The 19,720-nt window shown below is 37.4% G+C and overlaps 1 protein-coding gene across 6 annotated transcripts in view; it reads right to left on the reverse strand.

Moving 5' to 3' along the window:
- The window catches only part of HELZ (helicase with zinc finger), an 87,045-nt gene that overhangs the window by 16,224 nt on the left and 51,101 nt on the right, over nt 1–19,720 (reverse strand). For all 6 annotated transcript variants that reach the window (XM_061377212.1, XM_061377210.1, XM_061377213.1 and 3 more), the window contains 7 exons: nt 16,402–16,580; nt 14,769–14,887; nt 13,909–14,054; nt 12,250–12,397; nt 9,207–9,390; nt 8,031–8,259; nt 4,101–4,305 (listed from right to left, as the gene is read on the reverse strand). In XM_061377212.1, the coding sequence (XP_061233196.1) occupies nt 4,101–4,305; nt 8,031–8,259; nt 9,207–9,390; nt 12,250–12,397; nt 13,909–14,054; nt 14,769–14,887; nt 16,402–16,580 (1,210 nt within the window). The remainder of the gene's footprint in view (nt 1–4,100; nt 4,306–8,030; nt 8,260–9,206; nt 9,391–12,249; nt 12,398–13,908; nt 14,055–14,768; nt 14,888–16,401; nt 16,581–19,720) is intronic.

Here is a 19,720-nt window from a genome sequence, read left to right on the forward strand (position 1 = left end):
AGTACAAAATAGAGCTGGAAATACCAGCCCAACATTTCAGCCTTACACATTCAACTCTCTAGCACTTCCATCACCTGACTATGAATTCACAGTGTTGGACTTTAAATCCCACTAACTGAATTAACCAGTGGGTCAGTCATTACCAGTCCTTCTCCAAGGGCTGTTTTCAGATGCACAGAGAGTTACAGCAGCTGCTTGAGAGCTTCCTATCTCAGCATTTCATGTCCTGCTGTCTCACTTATTTTAGGAGCAGCACCCAGCACTAATATAACACTCAGTATTCCTCTTTCATGCCAGCTCTTACTGGAAGTATGTTGCATTTTCTTCTCCAGGTTTCTGCTCAAGAACCCTGGAGACAAAGTAGCTGCCACCAGTTTTACTCAACTGCTCACCCAGCATCAACAGACATTGCCTCCCTACCCTTCATGTATCTGCTTCTGAACTTCAGGCCCACAGTGACTGCTCCCTCAAAAGGACATATAGTAGAGTCCTTAGAAACAGAAGTTAGAAAATTGAGTTATCCCTCCTATATACCCGTGAGTTTACAGCATCAACTAATTAGTTAACATTCATAAACATTCATGAGCACATATTCAAATACGGTAGCTCTTCAGTCTTTTGCAGGATAGGAAGAACTTATTTAATCTGGACCTAACTACATTCATAAATGTAAAATAGATCTAAAACCCCTTTGATGCTGCAAAACTTTTCTTGCTCAGGAGATAAGTCTAGGCAGTGTTCCAGCAGTCTGAGCAAATTAGTCAGGGTACAAAGACGGGTTGTTTGACAATGTTGACTCATGCATAAACCAGATGAAAGATCTGGTCTCTGAATTCTCCTCTCCTTTTAAAAATGAATTATTGAAAACAAAAATAATAATTGCTTTTCATTGCAGTACTTAAACAAAAGAAACCTGTTTATTCACTAAAGAGAGCAAGAGTCTAAAAATGTAGGGGAGCTACAAGTCTTAATCACTTTTGGTTAGTACAAGGCATTTCTTGATCTGTTCTGCTGTCAGTTAGCATCAACTTGCATGTCTAACAAATCTCTGTTCTACCTGCCACACTTGTATTTCATGGATGCCATGTTTTTAAAACTGAAATAGCAAATAATTACATGAATTCTTAAGAAAAGCTGTCCTGTTGAACAGGAGCTTCAGCATGTAACAGCATTCAGTTGGTGAATATAAGTCAGCTGGGGTCATTTGTAAATTGGGGAAGGTGCTGGCTTTCTTTTGTCCTTTACTTACATAGTTTTGATGACTTAATGACTCTATAGCAGTCTATTATTAACTTAACCGTTATAATTTCTCAAAGATTCCCACACCAAGGTTCATTTCCCCACTCATCTACAAACTACCTAAATCTACACTTCAACTGATGGCAACTGAGAGCGCTCTCCAAACTCAAATACATTGAGGCTCCCCTAAAAAACTTGTTCCACCTTCAGAGTATAAAAATCCACACTACATGGAGGCACTTAAGGCACACTCAGACCAAGATTTAGGTGACTTCAGGCAGTGAACAGCCCTGTAACTCCTAGGACCCCTCTCTAATCAACAGGAGACAAGACTATTCTCCAGAGACTTAATCAGACCTGTGGTCCTCACTGAGTGTATAAAATGTTCAGGATGATGCTTCATCCTGATTAAGTGCCTGAATTCAGAGATAGTGCTGTAAAATCCAGAGCCTAATTCAGTGCACACTAACTGCCCTGCGGGAAGCTCCGAGTTCAGAAAACTTTGTTTCCACAACATCACCTTTAATAAAGGCTGTGCCTATCCAACTGCTTCTCCTTCCACGCTTCCTCCATCGCCAGCCAAGCCACACTAACACAGGTAAAGGCAGATGCCCTGACAGACAGGGCTGCCATGAAGCATAGCAGCTCACAGATATCCAGCTCCAAACCAGCCGTGTCCTCAGAGGCAGGATTTAAAGTTTCTTTCTTATTAAAAAAAAAAAAAAATAGCAAAGAGGCTTTTCATGTCCTTACATTAAAGAGGGGAGATTTAGATTAGAAATCAGGAAGCTCTTCCCTATGAGGGTGCTAGGGTGCTGGCACAAGTTGCCCAGAGAAGCCGTGGCTGCCCCATCCCTGGCAGTGTTCAAGGCCAGGTTGGGCACAGGGGCTTAGAGCAAGCTGCTTTAGTGGAAGGTGTCCCTGCCTGTGGTAGGGGGTTGGAGCTGGAGGAGCTTTAAGGTCATCAGGTTCAACCAGTTGGACCACTTCAACTGGTCCAACCCACACCAGGCTGTGATTCTGATTCTACATAAGTCCAAGAGTAATTCTGAGGAGTAAGAAGGTGCTGTTTTCACAAAGTCCCTTTCACTGCACAGATGTTCATACACCACAAAGCACTGTACTGGGTGGGGGCTGTTGTCATTTTTTCACTAGAAAATACACCAGCACTAGGTTTTAATTTTTCAGCTTTTAATGTTAAATATTGTACTTAGGAGGTCTAAAATAAGCAAAGCTAACCATCTGCTTTTAGAACTTGAGCAAAGGGAAATGTATTGCTTATCACAACCATTTTCTGTGTACGAAATATTGAGCATTACCTGCTTGCTTTACTTCTGTTACTGCACATGCTAGCTGAAAACTGTATTCAGAAGGAAGGGATTTTATTATAATTACTATATAGATGGTTAAAGCACTTAAGATTTTAGACTGAAAATATAGGGCTGGCAGTTTGAAAGTGTCTCTTTTGACTTCTTCTGCTCTAGTTCTTAGTTTACTAACAAACCAGAAGAAAACTAAACAGAGCAGTCTATTCACCAGCCTCTCACTTCCCCCTTTATTTTTAATGTACAATACCTGTATTGGCAAATACTTTTATTTCATTTAGGAATCAAAAAATATAAATATTGATGCTTTACTATTAAAGAAAATGCACTCAAAGCTGAAGCATTCATGAAAAATGGGAGTGCAGCACTGGCTTTTTCAAGACAATTCTTTAATTTACCATTTTCTGTAAGCCTACTGTTTTGACACATGACTGGATGCTTTAGAAATCTGGTGTTTGTTTCAGAAAGAAATGCATCTTGATGAAGAAAACCAAATGTTCTCACTTACAAACTCTCTTTTGGGAAAGACTGCTAAAGGGAAAGCTTTCATTTTTGTACTGTTTAAGCTCAAAATGCTGTTGTAAAAATGTCACTTAAATGATACAGCCTGCAACAAAAATGCAAAGCTATGGAAAATACACAGGTTCCTTCCTTGTACAACAGAATACATCACAAGGCGGACACCCTGCATTTTAGTTGTATTTCTAAACCAAAATTAATTGAATTGTAACTCAAATGATTTTGAACTAAATTACGAAGAACCATTAAAATAGAATTAATTACCAATATATCAACCCCCCAAAAGCTCCAACATGTAGTGTTCTTCATCATCTTAAGGAAGTTATGTATTTTTATCACTTCTTTACCTGCTCTTACAAAACCAGGTAATTTAATCTCTCTGCCTGCTTGAGGCTAACTAATGAAATCTGGTCTACTGAAGGACATTATCATGAGTTAATCTAGGCAATCCACTCTTTTAAAACATACATTCAATTAAATCCAATAATTATCTTACATAAGTCCCTAAATTTTAAATGTGATTTTTCTAGATTAAACCAAATCACTTTGGGCTGTTAATCTGTTTTTTCCTTATACACCTTGTCACAGTTTGTATCAACCTACTGCTTGTCAGGGTACAGGCAGAGCACAAGCCATGCAAGATAGAGACTGTTTCTTGTTCAGAGGCTTTCATTTGACTTCTCTGAACACTGAGGCCAAGATCCACGAATGAAGTTTGTCAGGGTCATTACAACAGGCAATGAACATGCCAGAGTGACCCAAGGGATACGTTTTAGTAAAGAAACCAGGCTTGGACAATCCCAAGCTGTATTGCTAAATACTGTGTTATAAATGCAAGCCTAGAGCTTTCACTTGCAAATGCTGTGGATCCCCCTGGGACAGGCATTCATATGTGATGGTATTGATGCCAATTTAAAACAAACAGCTTGTTCCATAAACCTTTTCTATCATTTCTCAAAAGGCATTTCCACATTCACTTCCACTTTCGGACAAAATTCATCATGAATTAAACCTTACCTTTGGTGGTGACTGCTGCTGTTTGGTGGTATTGGCTGAATGCTGATGCCGAAGAGCTCGTGGGATAAACTCAGGAGCCAGTGGGTTCAACACGTAAGTTTTCTTTAACTCCAAAGCTTCCAGCTGAGCTTTGATCTGTTCAAATGTGATACCGTGGAGACTTTCATTCTCGTGACACAGGGCAATAAACCTTTCCCAAAATTTCCTATGGAAACAATTTTTAGAAACAATAAAAAGGAGTAAGACTCGATGGCTGTTGTTAAAATTGAAACATTTAATGTAACTGTGTGGCATTTTTACTTCTCATGTATACACATTTTATACACCAAGCAACCTGATCCATGCATCTGAACCCCACAGCATTATGCAAAGCTCCCCAGTCATTTAAAATGGACATTTGGATTTGGACATGCATATCAGATTGCAGCACTGGCTGTGTATCACATATACGATTAATAGCACGGACAGGTCTAACTTAGAATTTCATCCTAGAAAACCAAAGGCAGAAAACACGATGCTTAAAATTCTGCAAAGCGTGTGATTTATGGAACCTATTAAGGCTCAAAGAGTCACAGGGATTACACAGATTCTCATTCCCAGAAATGCCAAAAAGATTCTATGAATTTAGGCAGGTCATTCAACTCCAATGTCACAAATACCAAAGTTGAGATATACTCTGAAAACTACTGTTGTAAAGCACTTCAGGGTCATGTAAAGATTAATGTATCAGGAGTACTCAGAGAGTCTCTGAAATCCTCTGGTGGAAAACAAACAGAAGCCTCAAATTTTACACATAGAAGACATTTCAAGCAAGAAATTCAACCACCAAATGACACATGGTTATCTCTATGTCTTCTGTATCCAGCTTTTTGGAGGGTGATTTTTAAACCAGGTAATAAAAGAACATTCCTACCTGCCTCCTTCTGCTTTCTCATGACATTCTATTGCTTATAAAAGTCTTTATATTTTTAACATCCACCTTAGGATTTATACAAAAACTTGATACTTTTAATGCTTTTGATTTTTTTTAACCTCAAAGAAAGTTTGTGAGTGAAGTTACTTAAGACTAAAAGATATTTAAATAGGGTCTGAAGATGTTACTTAAGAAAACCAAACCAAACAACCCCCCCCCAAAACACCTGATTTCTTTAAAAAAAAAAATCATCAATAATGAAAATTACTGAAAAAAGTATTAAAAATTATCTTAAAGTTGTGTTTGACCATAACTCATTCTACTTGACCCTTCAAACATAAGGCCTGATCTGTAAGAAAGCACCGTTATTTCCTACAACCTGTAAAATGAGAGATGGCTGCACACTGATTTTAACAGCAGTGCCACATTTTGTTGAGTAGCTAGCTTTATGGGACATAATGAATGTCTTTCTTGCAAGAATACTATAATGTTACTGATGTATTTCAGAAGTCAAAACGGCTTTCCCTAAAAGCCCATCTTCTGTCATGATTGTATAGACACAAGAACTGCTGTTTTAAAATGCAGGATGCAAGATGGCTCTTTTCTGCATCGTGCTGTAAGGCAAACCTATCTTGCAAGGTTTTAAGTGAGGATTAAAAACCAAACTGAAATACTTCACTAAGATGCTTTAATGATGGAACTCCCTCTGATTAATCAATTCAGTCACCAAACCTACTGCCAAGAACCACAAATCCACTGAGACCCATCCACTTTTGCTTAAAATGCCCTGAGCAGTCTCTCTACACATGGAGCACTTGTACTGGGGTGTAAGAACAGAGAATAAAACGCTGCTGCTTCTCTCTTACAGTGTGCTCTGGAGTTTAAAGGGAGTGTCTGCCACAACAGCCCTGTCTAGTCTCATTGTAACACACAGAAATGTAATGATTACCCTGGGCATACTTCACAAAGCTCTCTACAACTATCATTACAGAGTCTTGACTCATTTTGACAGGTATTAGAATATTTATAAAATTCAAGTACTCTCTAAACTTTTTTGAGGTCTGCTTTTCCTAACGAAATGTCACTTCTTGCAGACTTCTCTACTCCTGCTGTACTAAAAAAGAACCATCTTTCTAGCAGCACGCCTGAGCCCCTCCAGCACTGTTTTCAAAGGGTGAATGTTCAATTATTCAGTGAAACAAGACAATGGTGTATTAAAGGGAAAGCTTGAGATACATCTTAATAAAGCTCCACTGCTCCTTGTTTCTTAATTATCTTTTTGTTTCATAATTTGGAACAGCTATACATATATAAACAGCTGCTGGCCTTCAAAAGGCAAACTCAATCCCTAAGTGCCAACACTATAACGCATGTACCATGCTGATAGCCTACGTTTTCATGTAATAAGTTTTTGCATGCCCTATTTTGGATATTTTGAAGGAGCCATATTTGGAGAAATTGCTGAGCCCCCACATTTGAAAACTGGGTCCCCTTTGGGTATCTAAATTAAAACCTCAACACTCAGGCTTATGTGAAAATTCAAGAGATTATCTTCCTCACTGGGGTTTAGAGAGAGTAAGACATTCTCCAACAGAAGCTGTATTTAGACAGATAGTTGGAGAGCCAGTAATGGTCCTAGGTGCTAAGTGAATTAACTAGGGATTAACTAACTCTCTGACTTAGGCAACACTGCACATCCTGAACCCCAGTGTCAGCAAGAGAAGCAAAATTTATCAACTGAGAGTAATTTCTGAGGAAGCAGTAAGAGAAATCTCAGCCAGCACAGCATGGCAACCTCTACAGCTAAGTTATGCATCTCTGCAGAGAAAGCCAATGAACTAGAGACTGCACCAGCAGACTGTAACAGATGCTCATCATTTGTGGATCAAGTGTTTGGGAGGCGCAGAGCTTTCTCATCAGTTAGTTACATAAACCAAGTATGTCTAAAAAAACCCAAGCAGGTAATGGGAAAAGGGAAATAAAACCACAACCATTATTTCTCTTTCAGTAAGACGTTAGTAGTCATTTAAAGATCACTTTATTATGTATGGAAATGTCTCTAACAGAGAATAGGTTAAAATTCAGGTTATCGTTCATAAATGCAGTAAACAAAGGTTCGGTTTTCATTTGGGGTTTTTCAATTCTAATACTTGAAAACCATCCATTTTCAATACAGTAGGAGAACGCTGCTCAGGAAAGTGGAACACAACACAGATGTAACAACTGCCTAATACGTATTTTTAGCTTTATTTTAATAATGTAGTCAGTGCAGTGTTTCCTCTCTTCGAGAAATAAGCCTCAGGGTTTATCTCTAATCATCTCAAAATTTCAGCTCTTCCATCGGAAAGGAAACCTTTGAAAAACAAGAACTTGGTATCCTTAGCATCAGTGTTCACATCTCTTAACATTTTTCACATTTCTTCATTTAGGTCTGTAAAAAGCAAATTCATTCAAATCTTAATGAGGTTTTTCCTGGTGTCATAAAGACATACAAAAACGTAACTAGCAGTTTTCAAGCCTCCTACCTTCATATGACTGCCATGATATTCAATCTTAAAATACTACATTACATCTAATTTTTAACTCTAGATATTAATTTTATATATAAAATTGTAGTAGGTATTGAAAAACAGAAAAAAAAAATGAAGCATTTTCAATTGTTACTGCCAAGTAAAAATTAAAGGAACTACAAATACATTAAAGGCAGTTTATCAATGAGCAAGTGATAGGTCTCTCATACTTTTTCTCCATAGGCTGTTACACATGGTGACACTACGACACTGGATAAGAAGGTAAGGTCAGAACATAACAAGAACAAAATAAAACCAACAAAAAAAGCCAGACTTGGCCACCCATAGAGGAGATTAGATGGAATGCAGTTATGTTGACGGTTTAAATACAGAGTGTCTTATTTGGCACCTGAAAGAACATCCATAATTTTCCCAAATCCATCAGCCATAACAAACACATTTCCCAGTATCCTTACCCCTGATGAACTAAGGAACATGTATAAGTACCTGCATCTTCCAATGGAACATAAAGCAATAGGATCTCCCACCACAGCTACTAAGGATTGTGCTCTTGTAATGGCAGTGTTGAGAAGTTTGTAATTAGACAGAAAACCATAATCCAAGTCTTCTGTTGAATCCTCCAGTAACTGCTCTTTCCTTTTAATTGGTGTTTGCTTATGTTTGCAAGTATGTCGTGTTCGTACTGTGCTGAGAAACAAGACTCTGAACTGTTTTCCTAAAATGAAGCAAAAAACAAATACCTGAGATAACAGCAGTTATTTCAGCTAGTAACACAGAGCCAGACTTCACACGTAGATACTCTGAACAACTGATAGCTACCCTTCACATGAAGAGCTTTATGCAAGAATAATAAGATTTAAAAATTTTAGAAGATGCACTATAAATAGCATATTCTATTACCAGAATACTTCCCCTTTAAAAATCTTATTTTTCACCTTAATATTAATCACTCCAGAACTTTCTGAAATGCTGATTATCTTTACAGTGTTGCCAGTCAAACAATTATAACTCTTAGATGTATTTATTCTACCTGAAAAAAGTTCTGGACATTCTTGTTGCATATGTAAGAACTTCTCAACCATACAAATATCTACCATGAAACAATAGAACTCCCAACAGTAACTCGCTTTCACTCAGTCACTTGATTATCTTCCTTTGTTTACTGCTGACTAAAAGTGCAACCTAGCAACAGGCTATGCCTACACAAAATTCTTGCTATCCATGTGATTCCAGGAACAAATACCAAAATATGTGGACCTCTTTTTACAGTCACAAATGCAAAAAAAAATAAAAATCAGTAAAACATTTTGAGGCTAAAGCCTTCTCACAATTTTATTTGGAGCTCTGTTTTTCCCACTGGGATAAAAGTTTTCACATTTTTCACCAAATCCATTTATTTTTTTTACATAAGCTTGAACTTAAGTTTTGAAGAAAGGTAATTCTCACATCCAGGTGTTTATTGCTTTGGTATTCAGTGTTGGAATAACATCTAATCAGCACACTTGCCAGTTTCACTTTGATACATCAGGGTTTATGGGCTGTATCACAGCTCTCCTTTTGTTCTGACTGTTTTAAAGAGGATTTCAGTACATCTTACTTAGCTTCACCAGTTACATTTCTCACTTCCTTAGCATATCTTCAAGACACACAACTATTACTTACCCTGAACGTTTAGCACTCTCTCCACACTGACATCAGACAGTCTTTTTTTCCGTAGTTCAGCCCGGATTCTGAACACTTGATCAGCGTAAGGCGTTACGACACCTATACTGCCATCATCCAACTTGCCCCAGGCAACAGGCCATTTTCTTCTTAATTCTTCAACACGCTCCACTACTTCAAACACCTTAAAAGAAAGTCAGAATTCTTAAAAGCACGCTCCACTGAAGATTCTTCTTTGCCATGGCAAGATAATATGAATTTTAAAGCTCTAGAACATGACACAGCATTACACAGCCTTTCTGAACAAGCAGTAATATCACATCTTAATGATACTCTGAAATATTATGTATTAAAACAACTTATTTACTATATAGTGCCCCTTTTTAATCTTGAAGTAACAGTTTGACCACAAAAATGTCACCTTTAAAGTACAAGCTGGGAAATTATATTATTTTCATTTTCACGCTTATGTTTTCCTTAAGAAAATGGACATTTCTTATCATACTTTACCTGATTTCCAGATGTAAATATACTGCCTAAGTAGAGTTTATTTTTTATACTGGATTTTATATATATCAGAGCTTGTTAACTCTAAAAAGCAAGCACATATACCAGAGCACAATCGCTTCCCATTCCAAAGGATACCAACAGGAATTTCAGTTTATTCATCAACTGCTAATTCATCTCTATTAAATACTATTACATGTGCTACCTGGGGAGACTAATGAGTAATAAAAACTGAAAACCACCTCCTGTGAGGGGAGAGGCTCAAAGTAACCTCCTGCCAAAAAGCACCAGGCATAGCAGCTTCTGTTTAAACACACTGAACAGAGATAACTGCACTATGGAAGGTAGTTGTGAACAACTTGATGGATGGGTTGTGGCTCCTTTTTTAATTTATTTATTGACATTGTGTTTTTTAAACATTGCTGTGTCATTCAAAAAATCTCAATATAAGTCAATAAATATTTATCCAGTTATCTAAAGCAGAAGAACTGATGAATGCAGTTTTCCTATAGCATTACAAAAGCAAGTTCAGCCTCTTAATGGACGCAAGGCAGAGAATCTTTCCTACAAGAACCTTAAGTATTCTTAACTTTCTTCTCTTCCTGACTCACCCAGTCATCTGGCGGCATTAAAAGGATATTTAATGCTCTTAGCTTTTATATTATCTCTTCTTCAAATTAGTAAGCAGGAATTCTAGGGACTTTTATGACACTTGAGGAACATGGAGAGTGATATAAATCACAATGGGTATATACAATAATATAAACCACAATAGTTCTTCAATGCTTAAAGTCTCTTGTTTCATGCTGACTTCTTAGCATCCAAGATCTGACTGCATGACATAGGTTCTCATGTATATAGCCTTAAAAAATTAACAGAAACTGGAACAGTTTATTGAAAAACTCAGGAATAAAAAGAGTATCAGGAGAAAACAAATAAAGCAAAGAAAGCCCTCTTAATGCTTTAAAAGTCTAAGCTTATTTTGAACCATTTCAGATTTTCAAAGGGCAGTAAAATACGTGGCTGGTTTTGAGCAAGCCCTGACTATAACTTTTTGGAACACAAATTCTTGTATTTAAAAGCCAGTTCCACTGACAAAGGATATGAGAATAAACTTTGATATCTATAAAAAAACGTAGCACACATATAATTATCTTTTGCAGGTATTTTGGCAAGCTTCCCTGTAAGCCTACAGCTTCTGGCTATGTATTCAGAAATAGCACCATATAGGGAAATTACAGAATTAAGACCGAAAAGGGAAAGCACATTTTCCAGATTAATACTTAATAGAGACACCAATGAACCATAAGATGCCCCAATGCAAATGTCCATTAAGAGTCAAACGGCAAAAAACTCTCTCATCATCTGAATTTCAGCTTTTCATGTTGGTGTTTAAGCAGCTGTTGTCCTTCATTCCTGCCTGTAGCTATTAATGACTCATAACTTTCAGGCAGTTACTTGGCCACTGAAGATATTTTTAGGGTTTTCCCAACTTTTGTTTAAATGGCAAAGCAATCCAAGTAGATTAATCAAAGCAGTCAGGTGCCTTCAGGTTTTTTTTCACTGATGTGTCCACAAGTCATTGGAGCTTCTTGTTTAAGTGGATATTTTAATACATCAAAGAATGCATAACAAGTGCAGCATAACAACAAAAAGCTTTAAGATCATGCATCAGATGAACTGCACCATGATCAACGAGGGGAAACAGACAGCTCTGCAGTGCTTCATAACAAACACTGCTGCTAAACTGCAGCCTAAATTCTGTAATAATGCTCAATTTAAGAAAATTAATGGTATTTCTTGGGTTGTCTTTAAATGTCAAGGATATTTCTCAAGACATCTTTTTGGTGGGGGGAAAAAAGGAATTGAGTCAATCCTCCCCTAACTTGAGGTGACTGGAAAAAGTGATTCGAAATCTTCCACTACAACAAGTATTACCAAGTCAGGGTGGGATGAGTTGAGGTGCATGTGTATTGTTTCTTATGGGGGTTTGTTGGGTTTAATTCAAGAGAAGGAATGAGAATGTAAGTGATTTTTGAAGAATACATATACATTTATGTGAAACAAATATACTGAGAATAAGTTCTCACCTAAAAAAATAAATCCTATTTGCACATGATCGGTTAGACACTGATCCTAAATATATTAAAGCAAACATGAAACGTTACTCCAGAGGACTCTGAGTGGGAACATTTCTACAACAAAGAAATCTAAGTTTCACTTCAAATTGCAGTTACTCTCAGTTGCTAAGATACATCCACCAGAATGTCACCAAAAATTATGAGGAAAGACATGCTGAAGAATGAGCCTGAGAGAACTATATGCAGCTTACAATTTGCAAAGAAAAAGAAGATAAATTAGTGGAAATATTTACTACAATTGTAATGTTCACTCCTTCATGTTTAGCCTGCTCCATGTTCCCCTCTCCTAGGAGAGGACAATTTATGTCTTCCACCTACACTGATCATAAACCAATATATCTGGGAGGAGCGGAGCTTTAAGAAAACAATCATGAATAAAGCCAAAGAAGAGTTACCTCTGCATTGTTGTAAAAAGCTGTACTATTTTTTTCTTGCACATCTTCTCCACGTGCTGTGAAGAAAGTCAAAGGGTAGAAATCTTTGTGGGCTGGCTGCTTTCCACTTGCCATCAATTTGCCTTCATAGAAAAGTTCAGATGTATAACTGCAACAAGACCAAACAGAATAAAATGTGGAGTCTACATATGAGCTCACTAATAAAAGATGCACATCTCACTGATAAATATATACAATCACATGTACCTGAAGAATATAACACTGTTCTGTGGATTGAGTTGCATAACAGTTCCTTCTGCAAATTAATTCTTAGTTATGAGTTCTCATGAAACAATAAAACAGTCTTTCTACAAGGGAAGTTTTCTCCAATAGAAAAAATAGTTCAGGCTGAACTAATGGCTTGCTCTTTCCTTTATTTCTCTTGGTCTCTTTACTTAGGTAGGTATGATTAATGAGTCCAACATGAACCATCTTCCTTCACTTACTTCTGTCTTATATGCCATGGCCCCATTTATCAGGGTAAATTCCACTTTATTAAAAAGTAGAGTTGAGAATGAACTAAATGCACCACCATCGGAGTATTTAGCAGGTTTCACATCACACAGCAACACTTTCAAGTGGAATTAGGCACACTGGACTTCCCCTAGACAGCCGACTAGCCCCAGTGGTACTTCTGCAATCAGTGTTCACACAGTGGATCTTTCTAGGAACTCGCTGTCTGAACTCCAACTGCTGAAGTGAATTTCCATGAGGTAAACTTCATGGAAGTGATCTCTAACTAAAAGCTGAAACAATCCCTTCCTTTTCAGATCCGCTCTCATTTTGAACTTACAATTTCAAGAAATGTGTAAAATATTTAGCACCACTCAGTCCATAATGACAAAGTCCATGAAATGAAGACAGATCAAGCTGTGTAACCAAATATGTTACATTCTCACTTCTGATTTCCTAGAGCACTTAAATGCTTCTGCTTTGAGCACAGTCATAACCTAATTAGCATGACTGCATACCAACATAACATTCCTCAGTATACATTTGAGCCAGGATTTCAACTTTAGCATTTTTCCCCATGATTGCACTTATTCTTTCCAGCAGAGCTCATGGATGAGCTCATTACACTAGCAGCCATTAGTTTACCATAGCATAAAAATGCAAACTCACTGATTAATGTGTCTTGAAAGAAGTAATAAAAGAAGACAACAGGGCAGAAACATGCTCAAAATTTGACCTATTTTTTCTGTTCATGGCTGTACATCCTTACAGTGCACACAGCTTACCATTCCAATATAATCCACCCCAGTAATTCTACAATTCTAGACCAGTTCAAAGGTAAACAGACCCTATACAACATACTGCTTAACAGTTACATGGGGGAAGTTAACTGTTCTTTGGCTTAGCATGCACATCTTGCAGCCAAAGCACCCCCACCTGAATGAGGGGTCTGTAATACAACTGATTGAACCCCTGGCATCTGTTCTAGGAGACTGAATTTCAACCTAGTTACAAAAATTACTCTAGTAATTAACTTTGAAACAACTTAGGCTACACTACAGAAACATTTAATGCTTCTCTCTTTATTCAGCTCTGCTGGGCTCAAGAGTTGCTTTGTTCACTCACAGTCAAAGGAACACATGATACAGTGAAAAAGTTCACACCTACTTGATGATAGCTTCATGGGAGCGATAGTTCTCACACAGCAAGATCCTGCATGGAAATTCTGCAGGGTAGTGCTCATAGAGCCGGTCAAGCAATGAGACATGAAGGTTTCTCTCCCTGGCAAATTCACTGTAGACAAAAGGACTGAGCTGTAATAGACACACACATACAAAGAAAACGTAACTAAATATGTGGACTTGGAATTTCATGCTCCCAACACGCCTATTTTGCACCAAAAAAAAGAAAACTTACTTTAACTGTACATTCATAGTTGGAAGACATATACCATGGCTAGGTACATCGCAGTAACATAAATGTACTGGTTAGCTTCAGTTTCCTATTTCTTACTTGTTCAAATCCTTACCAGATGATGATGCTTCTGGTAAAAAAAGGTTGCCTAAATCATACTACATATTCTCTGTGTTCTACAATTCTTGCAAATATCAACAGGAAATACCAGTCATAAAGAGTAGGAGAACTCTTACCCTGACTATAATAATAACTTCCTCACATCTTTATGGAAGTAACACCCCTTGGATTTTCCTTGGCTTCCCCATCTATTATATGGCTGGTAAAACATACGCATCTCCCTCTCTAAAATGAAATTTTACTTGCATACAGATCAGCACTTGAATGGGCTCAGGTCTATTCTATACAGATTTCCTATGTAACCTTGGACAACTCACTCACTTTTTGCCTCAGTTCCCTTACTGTAAAATGGAGACAACAGCATAGTCTCACTTTGCAGAAATACCGTGAGTCTATGTTACACACCACAGAAATTTAGAGCAGATTAACTTACGTATATAAATAGAAATACATACATATATATACTTGGCATTCAACAGTTCTACAGCTCTTACCTGCATATGGTCTCCAGCCAAGACAATTCTGGTGTTTTTATTAGCTAATGCTAGAGGCATAATAGTTTCACACTCCATAGCTTGTGCAGCTTCGTCTAACAGAATGTGTGTAAAAAAACCTGCAAACCAGAGATATCAGCAAATAAATGGAACTTGAAATATGATAAAATAAACAGCGATAATAATACAAGAAATTGGACTTGAAGTTCTGTATTCCAAAACTAACCAAAACTAGAAAAAAAATCCAGTGTGTCTTACACAATTCTAGCAACTACTAGAAACCACACAAACAATTCTCAAACACATCAAATGACCAGGGGTCAACTGATTGCCAGTGACATTAGCAGTAGCCCACAGTTCTGCCTCTTTCTTCTGATACACATGAAGTTAAATCGGTGTTTTATCTGAGCTCCCCTTATACCAAAAGGAACTGTCTCTTGGCAGACCTCCTTCAGTAGGTTTCTCAACTCTGATATCATCACTACGAGGCATGAAGAGCTTCGGATGATGATGATGAAACAGATTTCCTCATATACTTCAGTCCTATTAGCTATTTTATGTACTATAGTTCCCATGAAATTTGCACACACACACCTGAGCACTTTGCTGGTTTAAGGGGCTTTAAAGGGAGAAAAAGAAAACAGAAATTAAAGGAAAATTTAAATTCAGTCTTATGGTAATAATGGACCAAAAGTTTTGCTGGGTGGGTGGGAATCTATGCACTGGATAACGTGCACTCAAAAAAAACTGGGCCACAGTAGACTTATACTTTATGGAATGTAAATTCAGGATAGCTATAGAAGAGACGTGGTTTTATACACTGCTCTATATTAAGGTTTAAAACCAAGTATTAGAGGACTTAGTGTACCAACCAATTAAGATTATATACATAGAAACGTAGCAATTTTCTTTGGAAAACATGTATTTCATGCAGCTGCACACACATTACTGTGGAATGACTGTACACAGCTTACTGACAAAGGACTTACTTCCATCTAAAGACCTGAAAATATTTACCATAAATTATGTATTAGTTTTCTCTGTTGCAACAAATGCAGCCATAAAAAGCCAACCATAACAACTTCTGTAAGGAAATGCCACCTTCTCCAAAAAGCAGATGGATTTCATTTGGAGATCAAGAAAACAATGAACCCTAAGGAGCCTCTGCCCCTCAAAAACCAGCCTAAGACATTTCAGTTTGGGAAACAACCCTGGAAGAATCACATTAATAACACATGGGTCTGTATGTGCAGGAGTTCTTTGCAGAGCTGAACAATTCAGAAAACAAGCTCTCCGTGTGTATATATGGTTACATGCTCCACTGAGTAATGACATCACTGAGCATTATATTCAAAGTCAGAATCTCAAACAGAATTCTCTATCTTGGATCTCAGAAACACCAGATCATAGATCATGCTTCTTTATTTTTAAATCAGGTAAAAACCAGATTAAGCCAAAGGTTGATTTGATGCCAGAGTTTTAGCACTGTAATAAACATTCACTCATTAAAAGACAAGACAAGAACATTTTAAGATGATCACTGCTTATTTTTTAACATTGGGTAACAAACTGACACTGGTAAGAGGAATGTAATTCTTAAGCATGGACACTTCTGGCTTAGAAGTTATCTCACCTGGTTCAAGATCCAGTTGACATAGATACTGTGATGTATTTAAAGTAACGACCACTACTCGTTGCTTAAGAATGTCTTCTTTCTGTGGCATCTGAAAGGTGGAATGTGTGCTTGAAATCAAACAGTACTGATGCACAACTGGGTGGACAGTCTTTACCCAGCGATTTCTGAAATATACCCTAGAAAAGAAAAAGGGGACTTATTTTCTATACGATTTGAACATGGTGACAGCCTAATATTTCAAATGTTAATATTCTGTTTTCTGGTAATTAAATGTAATCTTCAGGACGGAAAACATCACAACTATGCAGAATAACATGCGAAAATATGCTAAAATGCCTTGGATTTAGCTTCCATTATTTGCTGCAGTGCAATACCACATACATGAAGAGCTACCAAGGATTAGTTCAGATATGGAAATCTGTAATTTCTTCATACATTTAAGTTCTGCAACACCCACATCAACGTCTATTTCATTTTAAGCTGTCAATAAACCTATTGTAAAGAAGTATGTCCTCAGCTGAAATATAAATACAGCCCATAGTCTTGCTGCAGTGCTCTCCACATTTCAGCAACTGCAGCCATAGGATCTTAAAAAAAAACAATTCAAACAACATTAATAAAATCCTGTACTTCCTTTTACACACAGTAAATGTCTTCAGGGATCTAAGAAGCAAACAGTATATTCATTCTGTATACAAGTAAATTCATCTTGGCCCATCACACAGGGGCATAATTATGATACACTCTATAAAAGAATGAGAAAACAGTGCCAAAAAGGATGGCTGGAGTCTTAAGACTAATCTGGACATTGCCAGCAAAGCACTGGACTTAATCTTTCCATGACACAAGATAATTTTAATCACCATATCATGAGATCAATGATGAATACTTCTTAAAAAGTGATGAAATGTTACAGCCAGTCTAGATAAATGGAAGAGGAACAAGGAAGACAAAAAGGCTATGCCCTAGAAAATGGAGTAGAAGTAACTCCACAGAGGGATACAGGAATATGCCAAAGCCCACCAGCAGAGGATCTGGATAAAGATTTCAAAGGGCTTCTCTATGGGGTGCTCCTCAAGGATATAATCTCTGTCTAGTAGGAACTGTATCTAAAGCAGAATCTTTAAACTACAATAAACTATTGCAGAAATATTAATACACAGAATTAAAGTTATTTAATTCTAAGTCAAATTAAGATGCTATTACTTAATTTCACTTCTAAATATGGAATTTAGTGCTGTTTGGTTTATCTATTCATCGTTTATTTTCACCTGCACTATTTCAAATTCCAAATTCTTAATCAAGTATTTGGAAAAGTGTAATTATGCACCTAAATGCACTTCACTGGCTGGAGGTTGGATTTCACATGTCCACCCACGTTTGCAAATTACAGCTCAGTTCCATACAACGTGAGAGAAACAATTATTAGGATTATTATAAGTTTGGCTTGTGAAAATACAATGTCCATTCTGAACGATAAGAACAAAATGAAATGCAGAGAGGTGCAAAGGCTCCTGCATATTCTGAAGGGCTTTTTAATTTGACAACAAAATCAACCAAAATTGACACTTTGTGACCAAAGCTAACTCTAGTTAAGCCTGGGCTCAGGGAGGGAGCAAACACCACACTCCTGAGACATTCCTAGAACAAGCATCTTCTAATGTTATGCCTTATCAGCCACTGAACTGCTAAGCCTTATTTGATAGACTGTTATTACATCAGCATAACAACACAGCCTAATAGGTAGCAGGAGCAAAATAACCCTGCTCTATTTATCCCAGCCTTCAACCAGCTTTCGTATGATTTCATTTCTCAGTCTTAACTGAGGGCAATACTTACCTACCCTCTCACAGGAGCACTGTGAGGATTAATGAGTTTATTGTGAGTTTATGTTTGTAAAGCACTTTGAGATTCTTGGATGAAAGCTGCTATTGAAATGCAAAATATTATGGTTATTAGACATTATTATAGCATGCACTGTCTTTTATTACCAAAATTCAACTATGTGTGACTCACAGATTGGCTGACAGCATCTCAAACTGCATTGCTGCTTACCCATTAATTTCTTTTATTTTGATGTCAGATCAAAAAGGTATCCCAGAGCTATTATTCACCCCTGGCACAAAACCACCTGACAGATGTGACTACTTCGAAAACGTCGGGGTGTAAGTAAGCCACGCTGAAGAAGGGACTGCTTTCTCAGGTGCAATTTGGGCTAACAAAGTCTCCTGTAATTTCATTATTAAGACTTCTTCTTTCTTGAAGTTAGATGAACCCATTACTGGGTTTTACCAGCTTACCAAAAACCAGAACGTTTCTCCCTGCAATCTACCCTTAACTTCTGATTAAACAAGCAACCAATCTTCTAATATTAATACCTGCATCAGCAAAGTACCTAAATGCCAGCACAGTCCGGCATTAGCAGTTACTAATTTAATTAGTAGTTACTAATCAAATAAGCAAAAACTGCAGCTACAAAACCAAAACCCAGCCATAGCTCACGTGAGTGTGCACTTTCTCACATCATGTGCCTCACATCAAGACTTCAGTTCTGGAGAAAATAAAACTTCGAAGGCTATGGTTTACCCAAACCACAGGCAGGGAAATTACTATTGGAAATGAAGGTGATTATAGGTTAAGGACTCAATCCTCTGCAAACAAAAGTACTGAATATATCTACTCCCTAATACTCAGTAACATGCACAGAACCTGCATCTCGCATGTAAATTCATACCACCTTTATTTCGAAATGTGGCATCTGGATATCTACAACAAAAGCCTTCATTTCTGTGGGTCTCTAGCCAATGAGTCAAAGAATGGGACAACCTGGCAGCTAACCTATTTGTCCATCAACTTTCCAGCCATTACATTAAGTTTGCCCTAGTATTTCTATTAAATGTCAGTGAAATTGAGTATTTCCCAGTATTTCCTGTTTTGCTCCCATTGGTAAAGTTCTATCATCAAAGTATCAATTTGTACAACAGACTATTTGCAAAAGTAGTGACTTTACATCAGTAATTTAGATTCACAATCATGTCTTTGTTCATGTTTCAGGCTGGGATTGCTCCTAAATCACTTAAAATACAGCTCTGTAAGTTAGTAAAGCAGGAGCCTGAATCAGAACCTCTGAGGGAGGCTAAGCAAGTGTTTCATGTCACTCCTGTCCTACAAAAGCAACTTCTGCTTCTTATGTCTCCTTACAAGAATGAACAGGGACTAAATTAAAGTTCTTCAGAACTTTTTTCCCTGTTCTGAACTGGAAAACACAATTCCTCCCAGCTCTTGATATAAATACCAGGATTCTCCCTTCAGGCTG

This window comes from Neopsephotus bourkii, unplaced genomic scaffold (genome assembly GCF_033783945.1).
Source record: "Neopsephotus bourkii isolate Nb327-2 ecotype Australia unplaced genomic scaffold, CSIRO-AGI_Nbou_v1 NB_1749, whole genome shotgun sequence".
In the NCBI taxonomy this organism is placed as follows: Eukaryota; Metazoa; Chordata; class Aves; order Psittaciformes; family Psittacidae; genus Neopsephotus; species Neopsephotus bourkii.